Consider the following 17,269-nt stretch of genomic DNA (forward strand, 5'->3'; position numbering starts at 1 on the left):
TTCTCAGACATTTCTTCTAAAAAAAATTTTTTATTTCAACTCACACGGGTTTTTTCTATATTTTAAACAAATAATAACACTTCATTCAGTTCTTGTTAATTTTTTTTATTTCAACTCACCCACACGGGTTTTTCGACATTTGTGGAGACGTACATACAGTCCGAAGAGACACATGATATAACGTGTCCTCTGAAGTCGATTCTGATGTTTTAGCACTCTATCTATTAGTGCTTTAGAAATATTTTAAAAGCTTCTATAGTAGAATTTTGGAAAATTTGAGTTTGGGGGGAAGTATTACAATTTTTTTTTTAATTTCTGTATTGTGTATCCAAGAGGTGAATTCAAGAATGATATTTTGTCATTTTAAGATACGTACAAAAATGTATTTTACATAATTTTCTTACAAGAAACTAGAGTTTACGATCGAAAAAGCCTTATTAGCTCAGATTTTACGGAAATAGTTTTATTTTTCGATCCAAAAGTAGACTTAAGTTCCGTATTTGATCCAGAGAATTATATTTCCATAATTATTTTACAAAAAAAAACTAGAGTTTACAGTCTAAAACCCTTAATAGCTCAGATTTTTCAGAAATGGTGTGTCTGACAATAGATGTACGCAAATTCCTTTTCCTACATCTCCGATGTTTTAATATACATTTTAAACGCTTGATACGCTAGCTTACTCTAAAAAATAATGAACAAGTAACAATGTAATAGTTTTAATGAAATAATGCTATGTAGAATATTAATATAAAAATATATGATGATACATTATTAATATCAATGATTAACTTTGGACATTTTGAATCTGTTCCATAAAATAGTTCACCATGTTCTCTCTTGATATTGTAGTTATTGTCGTCTCTTAGTTCGTAATCAGTAGAATAATCATTATTCAATTTTGAATCATACACAGTTTTTACTGGTGTCTCATGAACAGGCTCAATATGCTTTTCGTCTTTGCTATTATTTGATTCATTGACTGTTTGATCAATGCCAGTAATGTTTGCTGGTGCTTTGTTCTTCATCGTTTCATCTTTATATTCCGTAGTGATATTTTTTGACAATGCCATTTTATTTTTCTTGCAATTTCACTGTCTATTAACACATTATTTTTACAGAGGTAACAGTTTCGGCACGTAAACAAGATATGGTTTACGATATTAGTAGCAGAGTAGGTCTTTCTTTTATTAGCCTTCCGTTGAATGCTAATACCCAAAAGCTGATGATAGGATGTATCCGTAGGTAATGTGTTACCTGCAGCAGTAGCAAGAAGTTGTCCTCTATCATCAACAATTATTTTTATGTTAGCATTCTCTTTGAGTGCAATCATCTCTGGAGATCTCAATCTCACATAACCACCATCATAAGAGTTGAATGTTTTCGGTATTCCAAAGAAATTTAATTCCTTACTGTCATGACAATGCATGCATACATTTTCAATAGTGCTACCACTTGTACTTGTTTCATAGTTTAAATACTTCTCCTTGTCGGCATTCAATGCTACAATAACCTTGTTATGTGAACACACTCTATTAAAATGTTCCATCTTCACTTTCTTTTTTAAAAGATATGTCTTATGTGTTTATCGTTCCACTGTGTAAAAAATACTGATTTAATACATGCAGTAGACTAGGCAGTGACGATAAGCAGTCATAGAACACCATTGAGAAAGCCAGATCGTGTCTCGGACCAATCATAGAGTACAATTTATAAAACCTTAAGCATATTTGGACATTTTAATATACATACAAAAAGAAAAAAATTAATAAAGTTGAAAAATTTCAAAGTTTAAAAAAAAAATAGTTTGTTTTTATGAAAAAAATATTGAATTATTAGTTCAGATTTTACGGATATAGTTTTATTTTTCAATCCAAAAAGGACTTAAGTTTCACATTTGAACCAGAGAATTGTATTTTCCATAATTTTCTTTCAACAAACTAGAGTTTACAGTCAAAAACCCTTATTAGCTCAGATTTTACAGGAGGAAGGGTTTTATGAGCTTCCACTAGGAGCATAAATTCTATTATAGTTGACTGATTGCATCAGAATACTTCAAACTTCATTCTATGTATTTACATTTTATATCCTCTTCCACAGCTATGCAATAAATCGAGCGCGGGGTGGGTGAATATACATACGAGCCACCAGTAGGATCAACTATAATCGTCTAGAACTATTATATTATCGTACTACAATAAAATAACATCTAGGTAATTAGAGGTATTTTCAATTGTCATGGACAGGCAATAGTCATAGTGCGGGGAGGGGGAAGGGTTCTACGAGCTTTCATTAGGAGCATCAATTCTAGTATACTTGACTTATTGTATCGGAATAATATCAACTTAAGTCTATGTATTTAGATTTAATATGCCTTGGCCCCGCTATGCCATAATCCGCGTGCGGGGGTGGGGGAATGGTTTTACGAGCTTCAACTCGGAGCATCAATTCTATAATACTTTACGTATTGAAGTGGAATACTATCACCTTAATTCTCGATATTTATATGTAATATCCATTGTCAAAGCTAGGTAATAATCCTCGCGCGTGGAGGGGGAAGGGTTGTACGAGGTTCCAGTAGGAGCATCAAATCTAGTATACTTGACTTATTGCATCGGAATACTATCACCATAATTCTCTGTATTTAGAGGTAATATCCATTATCACAGCTAGGCAATAATCCTAGCGCGGGGAGTGGGAAGGGTTTTACGAGCTTCCACTAGGAGCATCAATTCTATTATACTTGACTTATTGTATCGGAATAGTACCACCTTAATTCTCTGTATTTAGAGGTAATATCCATTGTCATAGCTAGGAAATAATCCTAATGCGGGAGAGGGGAAAGGGTTTTAAGAGGGTCCACTAGTAGCATCAATTCTATTATTGGTGAACTATTGTATTGGTATACTACCCCCTTAAGTCTATGTATTTAGAGGTAATATCCATTGTCATAGCTAGGCCCTAATCATCGTGCGGGGGAGGAGGAAGGGTTTTACGAGCTTCCAGTCCGACAATCAATTATATTATACTTGACTTATTGTATCGGAATACTATCACCTTAATTCTCTGTATTTAGAGGTAATATCCATTGTCACAGCTAGGCAATAATCTTAGCGCGGGGAGGGGGAAGGGTTCTACGAGATTCCAGTAGGAGCATCAATTCTAGTATACTTGACTTATTGCATCGGAATACTATCACCTTAAGTCTCTGTATTTAGAGGTAATATCCATTGTCACAGCCAGGCAATAATCCTAGCTCGGGGAGGGGGAAGGGATTTACGATTTTACACTAGGAGCATAAAATAAATTATAGTTGACTTATTGTTTCGGAATACTATCACCTTAATTCTCTGTATTTAGAGGTAATATCCATTGTCACAGCTAGGCAATAATCCTAGAGCGGGAGAGTGGGAAGGGTTTTACGAGTTTCCACTAGGATCATAAATTCTATTATACTTGACTTATTTTATCGGAATACTATCACCTTAATTCTCTGTATTTAGAGGTAATATCCATTGTCACAGCAAGGCAATAATCTTAGCGCGGGGAGGGGGAGGGTTTTACGAGGGTCCAGTAGGAGCATCAATTCTAGTATACTTGACTTATTGCATCGGAATAATATTACCTTAATTCTCTTTATTTAGAGGTAATATCCATTGTCACAGCAAGGCACTAACCCTAGTTCTGGGAGTGGGAAGGGTTTTACTAGTTTCCACTAAGAGATTAAATTATATTATAGTTGACTTATTGTATCGTAATACTATCACCTTAATTCTCTGTATTTAGAGGAAATATCCATTGTCACAGCTAGGCAATAATCCTCGAGCGGGGCGGGGGGACGGGTTTACGAGATTCCATTAGGAGTTTGAAGTCTTTTAGACGTTACTTATTTTATCTAAATATTATCAACTATATCATCTGCATTTAGAGGTAAAATTCGTTGTTAAAGCCTTCACCTATTCCTCACGCGGGGAGGGGGAAGGGTATAACGTGAATACACTCTTAGAATCAGTACTATTATTCTTTACTTATTGAATCTGTCTACTATCACCTTATTTCTCTGTATTAAGAGGTCATATCCATTGTCACAGCTAGGCAATAATCCTAGCACGGGGAGGGGGAAGGGTTTTACGAGCTTCCACTAGGAGCATAAATACTATTATACTTGACTTATTGTATCGGAATACTATCACCTTAATTCTCTGTATTTAGAGTTAATATCCATTGTCACAGCCAGGCAATAATCCTAGCACGGGGAGGGGGAAGGGTTTTACGAGCTTCCACTAGGAGCATAAATTCTATTATACTTGAATTATTGTATTGGAATACTATCCCCTTTTCCCCCTCCCCTGCCCTCGGAAATGTGGGAACGAAGGGTCTCTGATGCAGAAGTTTTCCCTCCATAATTGACCCCTCCCCTCCCTGCCCTCAGAAATGGGGGAACGAAGGGAACGTTAGATCCTATTTTAAATTGACAATACTTATCAAACATCACTTGTGTATTATACAGATCACATATCTCATTACCCCTTTTTAAATGTTAATCAAATAATTCTGATTATAGTGTCCAATTTTTTGTCTTCTTTTCAAAATGTTCGTATTTGTTTAGAATGAAGTGTTTTTTATAGCAGATACCCCCCCCGTGCAACTGAACCCCCCATGTAACTGAACCCCTGTATAACCGAAACCCCGTACAACTGAACCTCCGTGCTACTGAATCCTCGGGCAACTCAACCTCATTTCACTACTTCCCGTGAACCTGACACCGCACGTAACTGAATCCTCGTGCAACTCTACTCCCTCAAACACTTTTCGGGCATTTCTTGTTAATTTTTTTTATTTCTAAACTATTTAAAATTGACAACACTGTGCAAAAACTCACTGGTGTATTATACAAAACACATTCATCCCATCCCCTCCAAAACACTTTTCAGTCATTTCTTGTTAATATTATCCAATCACTAATTACCCCTTTTTTCTCCACCTTCAAATGTTCCTTTAGTACCTACGCAATTAGACTAAGTCATCGCCCAGTTAACACTAAGATGTAAATTGAGTAACCCTCTCACAATAGCGAACCAAACCAGATTATACCCACCTAACCAGATCAAAAAATGGCGCTCACACTAACTTGATTAGTAAAGTAATTGGGTTCAGATATACTACAAACGGACTTTCAGTCCTACATTCACGGTATTCTGCAAAGTTTTATGGGCTTCATTGAAAAAATACCAGTTAAAAAAAAAAAAAAAAAAAACAAGTAATCAAGTTACTCCATATAGACTAACCATTGCTATATCACCACTTGACCCCAAAAAATGCGTGTTAGCTCATAAAAAACCCGTCTGCTAAGCCAAGTACCGTTCCTAGTAATAGGTGACTGACCCTGGTAAGACAATATACTGGTTAAACTGCACACATATTCATGTAGGTTTTTTTGTAGGTTTTCAACGAATTGGGCCCTTACTACTTCAGCATTAGCTACAGCCTTCACCTTAAAATTAATTTTCATTTTTGTTAAACTATAAAATTCATAAATTACTCGTGTTACCATGCTAAATCCAAGAACGAAAGAAACAGCAGAAGTTGCTATAAAAAACAAAAAACGACGATTACCCCGTCGCAGGTAATCTGGAAAAATATCAACAACCGCAGTGACGAACCCTTCCACGCAAACGAACTGCGATGCTAGACCCAATAGTAAAATCATAACAAAGAAAAGAATGGCCCACAATGTCGAAAAAGGCATTTGAGTCACAGCTTTTGGATAGGCAATGAATACTAAACCAGGGCCTGTAAAGAAAAAAAACATAGTTAGTATAAATGCGCTAAAGATGGACTTCCAGAAATAAATTTAACAACGTCTGCTTTTTACATTTTCCGAGGTTTTAGCGACAAACTGCTTGACTGAATCTTAACCACGAAGGCTCATAATCGAGGTTGTCCACTTTCAAAAATTGTGCACATTAGGTGGCACACGTCTCATGCGGTGGAAGTGCGCTATGGTTGGAGCGAAGTGTAACACGCGCGGTGTGAAGAGTCATGACGTGGTCGAAACGTGACACGTGTGTTAGTACAGAAATATTCCGAGATAGTCAGCAGATGACAGTTGATGACTCCTCCCCCAGAATACAAATTACCAAAAAATCAATGAAAAACGATAAAGATGAAATGATTTGTCTTATGCCTCGACGACTTACAGAGGACAAGTTGGAGTGATATGCATTCTCAAGATAAACTATGAACTTACCCACTACATTTCGTCATGGGTGATGGGATGTGCAAAGTTAATGGAGAGTATAAGTCCTAGCTGGCATTTTTGGGTGTCTAAGGGGATTTCTATCGGGGTCTACCCATTTATATGTCTACGACAGTTCTTACAAGGGGGGGGGGCTTCTGGGACCATAGCTAAATCGTGAGAACGATTTCATTTTGAGGGCTAGTCAATTAGCCAATCGCTGGAACTTCCGTTTCAGAGGAATTCAGGGCCAAGCGTGTGTTTTAAGAGTCGGTCAATATGTCGCTTTTGCTTAAACTGTACGCTTATCTTTACCATCGCTTTACTGTACGTGTGCTTTTACGTTATTGAATAAAGACCTATGTGTCTTTTACCTATGTGTGCTTTTACGTAAAGACCATGTCTTTACCATCTTTACCATCACTTTACTGTACGTGTGCTTTTACGTTTTTGAATAAAGACCTATGTGTCTAAGACCTATGTGTGCTTTTACGTAAAGACCATGTCTCGAAACTATGTTCTTGACTATCTTTGAGAACCCCAGTAAGCCTTATATCAGCCGATGTAAGTTATATTTTCTTTTAAGGCATAGTCAGCTAGAGCATTACACAGTGGCAGATACAGGGGGGAAGGGGGCACCCCCCCTAGTGTAGTCTAAAGTAGCGTAATTTACTTAATTAACCCAAGTTTGCGTTAATTAAACTTGCTCCTAACACAAGTTTATCGGATCAACCTATTTTGCATCCCCCCCCTAATTTTTTTATCGAATCAACCTATTTTGCGCCCCCCCTAAAAAAATCATGGAACCGCCCCTGGCATTACAGGAGAAAATTATTTAATAGTGGATCGAAGAGCTGCTTCAACGGATCTCAATGACAACTAGATGCGTAATTACTGCAGCTAATTTTATATCAAAAGCTTTGGATTTATTTTATAATTGCTTTGGCTAATTGTAAAACTTTATGTCATTCATTACGCTATTACGTATTTATATTATTTATTGATTTTTTCTCTACGTCGTTAGTTTATTTGCAATAGTTCTTAAAATCAAAATTCTAAACATCCATTGGAAGTTCAACATTAAAATTAATATTTTTTTTTTTAACTAGAAATGTCTGGTTTTGCGGTGTATGAAATAGCAAAATACGTACAAAATATATCTTAGAAGGACAGGGTAAATTTGTTGAAACTGTAAAAAGTGGGTAGTTTTTAAGGTCTTCCCTTTTCACACATACCTCAGCAGGGGCATCGTTTGGGGATGGCATGGGGGCAGTTACCCCCCCCCCTCAATAATGAGGAGAAAAAATATATTATACATACCAGGCCCTTTGACTATCCAGATATGGACGCCTCTTGTCCCCCCCCCAATAAAAATGCTGGAGATTCACCCCTGTGCCTCACAAAGGTTGCACACAATGGCTCTAGTATTTGGCATCATGGACACGCCTTAGAGAAAAGGGAAAATTTCTTTCTTAGTTCACTGGTAAAACAAAGTTTGCTTTGATATCATTGGTTTGCACCTGCCACGTGTTTTCATACGCCAATCACTTAATTGTAAATTACAAAGGGAAGCCAATTAACTTAGGCACATGAGCATTTTTAGGGGGTATAAAAATTGCATTTGATAATTTTAACATGACGTACCTAGATTTTCAGGAAAATTTTTATTTTGAAGGTGGGCCCCAAGCCCATCCTTCTCACACGCCCCTAAATTAACCTAACCTTTGTAGAACCTGATCGTTTCTCCTGGGTTTTGGTGTACATTTTTGAGCCACCAATACTTGATTAAAAACAGTTGCTCTGTTTATTTCTACTGACAGGATCCACTTAATATGGCGAGTAAGTGAAAGGGGTGTGACACGTGAAGCTTGAAATAAATCTGGGGTAATGTATAACACAACTTCTTTCTAGAACGCTGCGCTCATTACGCTCAACAAAGGAAGAGCGACGTATGCCATTTTTGTAACTTTTCAAGAGAGCCAAAAATGGATAAAGGTTTGTCAGCTGTGGCCATTCTGAAGGATAAGGCTAATGGAGATAAAGGGAAGAATCCTAAACCAATTTCTTATGCTCTTTTCAGTGGTATAAATTAAATTCAAGCATTTTTAACGAATTCAAAGTTATTCCATTTTAGGGCGTAAGTTTCCTTTTTCCTTGACAAAAAAAGGATACAAATACCAGGTCCACATGTTATAGCTCCATAAGATAATATCAAAGTCCGAAGGAACAGGGTAAAAAAAAGCATGTGCTCTACATTTGTCTTTATCTTCATAACGGCATGGGATAGGACAATTCTGTCTGCACCATTCGATTCCTCGTGCTGAGTTTACCCATGACATTTTCGACTAAAATGGCATAGTGTCACTTTTTTAATTATCCCAGCCGATCGGGTTTCGGTGACCTCTTTGGAAATTTCTAACATATATAATGTAGTATGCAACAATAGTATTTGATATACAAAGTTTACTGTTTCGTATAATATATAATAACAACAATAATAGTAAAAAAAAGCAAAGACAGAAAAAAGATCATCGAAAAGACAACAAACGAGACTGCGGTTAGTAGAGAGAAAAGACTAAAACAATTCGGATATTTCACCCGTATGAAAACTAGGCGTCTTCAGCACAAAATAAAAAACTAAAATAAACTGAAAACAAATAAAACCATCGCCAATATTAATAAAATACAATTGCCGTCTATTTTTCGCTAAAATAAACTAAAAACAAATAAAACCACAGCCCATATTAATCAAGTACAATTGTCGCCACTGATCCATGTAGGTCCCAGAGCTATTAGAGTTACTTCGATGAGAACACCAAAGCAACTGAGTAAAAAAGTATAAAATTGAAATGAAGTTAATTATTCTGTCGCGAAATAATCCTCTTATTAGCTATAATTTAAGTAATTCTGCTTGGTCTAGTAGGTAATCTCGTCCCCTGGTGATTATATAAAATCTTAATTCTCTTATTAACTATTGACTCCTTTTTTAAAAGAATATCATAAATGGGGTCAATATTTAAATTTCCCGTGTCTATATTTATTGAAACATTAAAAAAAAAAAAATCAAAAAATTAAATCTTATTTCTTAAGAGCTATCATAATAATAGTAATAAATGTAAAGAATATAAAAGCAATTTCCGACAACAGAATACTAATATTAAATAAAATAGTAATGGAAAATAAAGAGAGGACAAATATATTATAAACATTACAAAATTTAGCCAAATTTAGGGCATGAAATGGGACCATTTTGTAAACTTGAATAGTAAAATTACCAAAGAAAAATTTATACTTTGGCGACCTTGAAGTTGTGACGTATAGAAGATGATTGCCTGCCAGTGGCGGATCCAGAGGGGGGCCCTAACGCCCCCAGCGAACGCCCCCCAGTCTAAAATAGTGTAATTTCTTAATTAACACAAATTAGCGTTAATTAAACTTGCTCCTAACGCAAGTTTCTCGGATCAACCTATTTTGCCCCCCCCCCTAAATTTTGTGCCGTTGCCTGCACGACTATAATGAATACCAGTCCGACAATTAAATTGCTTGTTGTTACGAGGAATTATTGGCTTTCAACAGTTTATGACGAACACCTGCCAAAATATGCATTCAACAGGCAATTATAATTATTGAATTACGTCCAAAATGTGTAATTGAAATCCATTGAATTAAATATTTGCTGATTGTGCTTCAGAGAGCAATCAGCGTTCGTTCTTTTCTAGAACGAATCAGCGTTCGGCAATTCGTTCTTTTCCAGATAAAACGTTCTTGGTGTATTTATCTATGAGAATAAATCCAATATCTTTCTTGCCAAAACCTTTTTGAAAAGGTGTTATCTAGCGTCAAAGTTTTTATCTAATATTTTTTTTCATTTTTAACTCTAATCCTATATTTATTTACGAGCAATAATTGTATATGCATGTATATGTCTTTGCTCAAAAACAGCTCTTTTGTTTTTGAAAATGGGTAGGCTAACCTTTTTTGTGTGTAAAAAAAGATCTAGATTGGTCAAGACTTACGAAGAAATTGTTTTCTCCGCCCCAGTGCCCCCAATATATATTTCAGCGAATTATTACCAAAATTGTGATTGGTGTAGGCCTATATAAGATAAGTTATTCCATAATATATCTTATGACTCTATTTTATATTGGTCTTTCTACATAAGTGGAATTTTCATTTTGAGTTTGAACAACCCAGGATTCGAATACGGTCTGCCAGTCTCTGCACTTGCAAGGTATGCCAATTGGAGGAGGGGAATTTACCCCTAGAGCCTGAATAAGACCTCCCCCTTTACATCTTTGTTCAAAACACTAAATCTAAAAAAAATACAAAAAAGTTTTTCTTGTGTGAGCCAGAGTATAGTGGGTAATATTTATAAGGGAGGGGGTAGCACGACACCATTTTTAGGTTTAAAACTCACTTCACCCAGCAAAGATCGGTCCCCTGATGCGTTTTATAATAGAAACAACCAGTAGCGATTTTAGGCCTCATAATTTGGGAGGAGGGAGGGGGAAGGTGCCTTAATAGGATTATAAAATTACAAAATAAATGAAACTTAATGTCAAATGTCAGAAAAACTGGATGTTAGCTGCCCCTCCCCAGTTTTTGGATTTACTTTTGCATAAAAATTGGACATATCACGAGTAATTTGAGTCGCTTATGACCAGTCATCATGATTAAAAGTAATTTTAAGTTGAATTTTAAACAAATGAACCAACAGTGTATTCTAACATAATCTAAGAGTGTATCATAAACAGTGTATCACACACAGTTTTTAATTGCACGTCGTATCGGCCAATAAGTGTGTCATGCAATCTCAGTAAAGTTTTTGAATATATTCTTCTTCCGTCGTTTTCGAGTGCACATTTTGGCGAAAATCAGCTCGGATTTTCACCTGGGGTAGGCTTCCAACAAGCCCATCGAGTTCTAATTAATCTTCTTATTGACGCGACTAAAAAGGGATATGAACTCCATCTTTACGCCTTGGACCTTTCCAAGGCTTTTGATAGTCCTTTTTAGTCACGGCATTAATCTTTTTCTTATTTCTCTCCTTCGTTACTGGTATGCTAATTCTTTTCTGTGAATAAAAACTGGAGGGGTTATTTATGATTCTAAAATTCCGATTCGGCGTGGTGTCAGACAAGGTGCAGTCCTTTCCCCTTCTTTTTTTAAACTTTGCATTTCTTCTGGTTCATCTTCTATTCCAACTACTTGTGTTTTTCAGGCGGTTAATCTTTCTTACATAGCGTATGCTGATGATATACTTCAAATTAGTAGGACTAGAAAAGGCCTTTCTTATTCTGTGTCACCAGTTGTAATAAATCTTAGTAAAATTGGTCTATCACTGAACTTCTCTAAATGCAAATATCTTTCGTTTAATAGAAATTGTAATTCGCTTTTAGATTGCGCTTCGTTTTCTGTGGCGAATTGTGAGAAAAAGATCCAAGTATCTTACTTCAAAATTTTTGCCAATCGGGAGAAATACAGTAGGAAGACCCTTGCTAAATTGTATTCTACTTTTACTGATCATTCAATTTTGTTCTTTTCTGGTGTTTATCCCATTCTTGGGCGAAAAGATATTCCGTCATTACGTTCTTATTATTTTCGGTTTTCGCGTTTTCTACTGTATTTGCCCCCGTGGTACCAGAACTGTAACCTTGTCTCAGTTTTGGGCTTCCAGATATAACTGAAAAGCTAGTTGGGCTTGCTGACAGACTCCCCCAGACAGCGAAGGCTCTCCCAGCTCATCATGGGTTTGTCCACCTCCTTCATTAATTTGGTTCTTTTACTGTGATTAACTGTGCTTTTGTTGTGCATTTACTGTGTATTTAGTGTTTTACTGTGTATTTAGTCGCTTTGTATGCATTTTCTTCTATTTATACTCCGCTTTTGTTACTTTAGCGGGTCAAAAAATAAATTATTATTATTATTATTACAGTGTATTATACACAGTCATAAACAGTGTATTTTAACATAAACGTAATTTTTGCGAATGATCTATCAGTGACGATTTCAGGCAGCGTTGTTTGAAATTAGATAGACGGAATCTTGGAAAAGCAATTTCCCTATCTGTATCAAGAATAAAATATAAAAATTATGAAGGTAGCATATACAAAAAATAGTAATATTAGTAGGCAATCTTAGAAAATAATCTAGGAGTGATATAGGCTTTTCAAAATAATTTTATTTTCCACTTCTGTTGCACAAGCCTGATGTTATTAATTTAATATCAATTATTAACAAAAAACCTAACATATCACGGCTCTTCCAGATAACACAGCATGATATGGAGGAGGGATAACCAAACAAATCCACAAAAAAAACAATAATAATAATACTTAACATTAAACTCAGAAGGGGTTTAAAAACAAAACACAACCACAACATATGCCCTGATACCCGTAACTTGAAACTCAGCACTTAGTTCCTTCCTCAATTAAACACCTCAATCAAAATACAACACTAAATTTAGTGATTTAATACCAATTTACTCTATCAACTATACAGCCTATTACATTAATTAAATAAAAAAAACAGGTTTTTTTTAACTGAAAGTAAGGAACGACGTTAAACCTTAAAACGAACAGAAATTATTCCGTATATTAAAGGGGCTGTCTCCTCCTCAACGCCTCGCTCTTTACGCTAAATTTTTTTATTGTTTAAAAAAATAAGAGTTGTAAGAAACTCAAACTTTAGCGTAAAAAGCGAGGCGTTGAGGAGGGGACAGCCCCTTTAATATACGGAATAATTTCTATTCGTTTTAAGTTTTAACGTCGTTCCTTACTTTCAATTAAAAAAACCTGTTTTTTTATTTAATTTTTGAACGTTTTTGAATTAATGCAGGTTTTGATTTTGGCTCACCATATATGAATTCCATATTAATTTTACTTTTATTTGGTTAAATGGCTTTCTCAAAACTGGTTTAATTTTATTTACGAACGTTTTCATTAGTAATAAATATACGTAATTTACGAATTAACTAACGTAACGAACTTCTATATTCATAGATTTTTAATACGTATATTATGGGTTTCGCCCCCTAGTCAATACCTTGCTCTTTAAGCTAAAGTTCGAATTTTGTTCCAATTCTCTAAAAATGACCCCTCAATCACAAAGGCCGTTAATTAGAATAAATAGCTCTTATTAAAGTACTAAAAAAACTATAGCTTAAAGAGCGAGGTATTAACTAGGGGGTGAATCCAATCGTATAAGTAATATTTTCTGTTCATTTTAAGTTTTGATGTTGCTCCTTACTATCAGCTGAAAAACTTGTTTTTTTTATTTAATTTCTGATCTTTTTCTTTAATAATGCTGGGAAATCCGGCGCCCCCTTCATAGCATTGTTCCTTCCCCCATGAAACTTCCTTCAAGGAAAGATCCTCCCATATAGCCCCCGACCCCCCCCCCCCCAACTTACCAAACAAAATCCCCCCTGAAAACGTCTGTATACTTCCCTATAACCAAAACTACATGTTAACCTTAGGTAAAGTTCAAAACTTTCATCCCTCCCCCCGGGGACTTCGAGGGATTAAGTCATCCTGAAAGACATAGTTATCATATTTTTCGACCCTGATTAAAAAATGGCTATCTCAAAATTTTGATCGGATGACTTAGGGAGAAACATGAGGATGGGAGGGGGCCTAGTTGCCCTCCATTTTTTGGTCACTTAAAAAGGGCACTCAAACTTTTAATTTCCGTTCCAATGAGCCATCCCACAATATTCTAGGACCACTGGGTCGATACGATCACCCCTGGGAAAAAAAAACAACAAATAAACACGCATCCGTGATCTTTCTTCTGGCAAAAAATGCAAAATTCCACATTTTTCTAGATAGGTGCTTGAAACCTCTACAGTAGGGTTCTCTGATGCGTTAAATATGATGGTGTGATTTTCATTAAGGTTGTATAACTTTTAGGGGGTCTTTCCACCTTTTTTTAAAATCAGCCAAATTTTCTCAGGCGCGTAACTTTTGATGGGTAAGACTAAAGTTGATGAAACTTGTATATTTGAAATCAGCATTAAAATCTAATTCTTTTGATGTATCCTATTGGTATCAAAATTCCGTTTTTTAGAGTTTCGGTTGCCATTGAGCCGGGTCGCTCCTTACTTACAGTTCGTTACCACGAACTGTTTGATCATCAATTTAGAATCAACAAGGAACATCATTCATAAATCTTGACTTTTTCACCATCAGGTGTAACTGTGGCGTTTCTTCTACGCCATTAATATTTACAATATCAAAATAGAAATTAAAATTATGATATGTGCAAGGCCGTATTCAGTGGGAGTGTATCGGGTTAAGCCTGCCCCACAAGAAATTGTTGTGTCTGGCTGGCAAAAACGTAACAAAAATACATACAAACAATTTTGTTTGCATTTTTGAAAAGTTTTTCTTTTTATAACCCCCCCCCCCCCCTAAAAAAAGAAAAAAACCTTCCCCCCAAAAAAAGAAAAATAAATCTCCCCCCCCTCCGAAAAAATACTGTTTATGCCTTTGAATACGTGTAACTTACCCGATTCGGCCACTTCACTGACTTCTACTCCTTGTTGATGAGCCATAAAACCAAGGACACTGAAAATGGCAAAGCCAGAATACACGCTTGTTGAACTGTTCAGCGTGGAAATTAAGATGCATTGTTTAAAAAAGTTGTTATGATACTTGTTATACGAGCCAAGAGCTACCATTGTACCTAGAGCTGTGCAGTAAGAAAAGAATATCTGTGTCCCTGCGTCAATCCAGACCTAAAAAGTTTCAAAAATTTTGACTTAAGAATTTTCAAAAATCGCAAAGCTTCAAAATTAAAAAAAAAATTGCCAAAATGCTCGTGGGAGGGGGTAAGCGATCTTAAGGTCTAGTTTTTTAAGAAACTATCATTCCAATTCATTACTCGCTTTCTACTAGTCATTATTGGCTTTCTACTGGGGGGGGGGCAATGTTGGAGCGTATAGAATCCTTTTGATTAATTGTGAAAGAGATAAATTTTCAATAAAATACCAAATCCCTTCTATAGCAAATAGGCTAAAATTAAATAGTAAACTTAAAAATCTTAATAGCCGATCACTTTTAAAGACTAAATTAGTAGAATATATTATTAACCTTTGATGACGGGGTGATTCATCTTGATAATTAATTTCTTAGTAGTACTTTTGGATTTTGCCGTTCTTGGGTAGCCTCCGTTGTCCTTATCCTTCTATATGTTATGATGTTTTTTGGTTTATCTTCTTTATCTTTATTTTTGGTGTACTTGAACTCATTGCAATAATTGTTAGCCTTCCTTTCGAGCTTAGCCCCCTGTTGGATTTATTTAATTATTTGTGTTGTTTATATTTGTCTGAAATACAATTTATTTTATCCCAAATCAAGTGAAAATGACAGTTAGAACAGAAAAATGAGTCATATACTATCATAAAGGCAAAGATATAATAAAGAAAACTGACCTATTTCTGTGGGTGCTTGAATTATGCAGGTTTATCTTAGTTTTCAAAAGAATTTTGAAGAGACTAAATTTCAGCTGGGGGGGGACTGGGGCAAGGGGCAGTTGCCCTCCAGACTCTACTTTCTGCAATTTCTTAAATAAATGATATTAGTTTTAGTTAACTAAAAATTAATTGGAAAACTTTTCTTGCTTTATTCCCTATCTAACAAAGTTGAGTAACGATAAGAACTTACTGCTGTAACAAGCTCTCATCATTCCTGAGCTTGATTTTACATATTATTTATTTTATTTTATTTAATTCTTTAAATTTATTTTATTTACCTTTCATTTTACAGAGAAGGAATCATTTCTTAATGAAACAAGAAATTATTGAATAGCTGATAACTCTACTGATTAATTCGTGGTGAGTGTGACAACCAGACGAAATGCCGTTAAAATCCGTATATTATGGTAAAATAAATCCCCTCCTTTCTCACGACACATGAAAACTCTGGCACAAGTTTCCAAAAGTAGCCACATTTTCGTTAAATTGCTTCGTGTTCAGATTTAGTTTGCATTTCCCCTTTAATTTAATCAGGCAAAATAGGTTACTCAATTTAACCTTAATTTAATAAAAAAAAAATTAGATTCGTACTTTACATTTCCTACATTTTCCTTGAAATTCTGTTTGTTTATTTAAATATACTCAATGAAGATCAAGACGACTTTTTTGAAATATTTCTATCAATGAAGTATAAATTTGACTTGACCTTTTAGTTACTGACGGTAAAATATGTTTCTCCTATAGTTTTCTATAACACACAGATGAGGCCATTGGAACCTTATTCCTCCCAGAAATATTTCTAATTTCTCCTCTATTTTCTACATTTTCCTTACACTCCCCTGTTTTCTCTGCATATAGCTCAATCAAGGTCAAGATTAAAACTAAAAAAAAAAAAATGAAAATTTATAACAATGAAACTAAAATTCGACTGCTTTTTAAGGGAAAATTGGACTTCTTTGGAGGATATAAATTGGGAGGCTTTGAACAGATCGGATGGACGAAGAACATGCGTAGCTGTGTTTGGTACTACTGTGAGCTGTTAGTAGTAGTACCATTAGTAACGCTTTGACTCCTCTCCCAAACAGATTCCTGATTACGCGCTTCTGTTCATCTATGCTGTAATGGCTATTCGATTTTTTTTTTTCAGCCCGAAAGGAACTGAATCCATTTAAAAGAGCGCTCTGAAGTACATCCCTGAAAATCTGTTACCAATTGTTCCAAAACAACGTCAATGGCATTCTTTTCCACCACTAGAAACTTAGAAATATATTTGATAAACTGTCTGGTATTACAATCACTCCGTTTGGTGGATGAGAAAGTTTCCGACTCGCTAGAAATTCCAATTATTCCTAACCCTTCAAATTTTGGGTGGTTTCCTCAACTTGTTGCCAAGGTGGAAACGTGTCTCTAGAATCATGTGGCTCAATATTTCATTACGTCATTTATCCTTTTCTACGAACGAATTCTCTTTGTTGGAAAAAATGAGAGAGCAACTCCATTCTAAAGGTAAAACAACGATTTTTTTTCTCTAAAATATTAATAGATGGTAGAGA

General features: G+C 35.3%; 1 protein-coding gene across 2 annotated transcripts in view; it reads right to left on the bottom strand.

The window, feature by feature from the left end:
• LOC148944767 (sodium- and chloride-dependent GABA transporter 2-like) overlaps nt 1-17,269 on the bottom strand; it is a 151,907-nt gene that overhangs the window by 34,454 nt on the left and 100,184 nt on the right. For both annotated transcript variants that reach the window (XM_089100359.1, XM_089100358.1), the window contains exons 6-7: nt 14,750-14,978; nt 5,543-5,793 (exon numbers count right to left, since the gene is read on the bottom strand). In XM_089100359.1, the coding sequence (XP_088956485.1) occupies nt 5,543-5,793; nt 14,750-14,978 (480 nt within the window). The remainder of the gene's footprint in view (nt 1-5,542; nt 5,794-14,749; nt 14,979-17,269) is intronic.

This window comes from Artemia sp. Qi Xiang Cuo, chromosome 14 (assembly GCF_049724085.1).
Source record: "Artemia sp. Qi Xiang Cuo chromosome 14, ASM4972408v1, whole genome shotgun sequence".
NCBI classification, from domain to species: Eukaryota; Metazoa; Arthropoda; class Branchiopoda; order Anostraca; family Artemiidae; genus Artemia; species Artemia sp. Qi Xiang Cuo.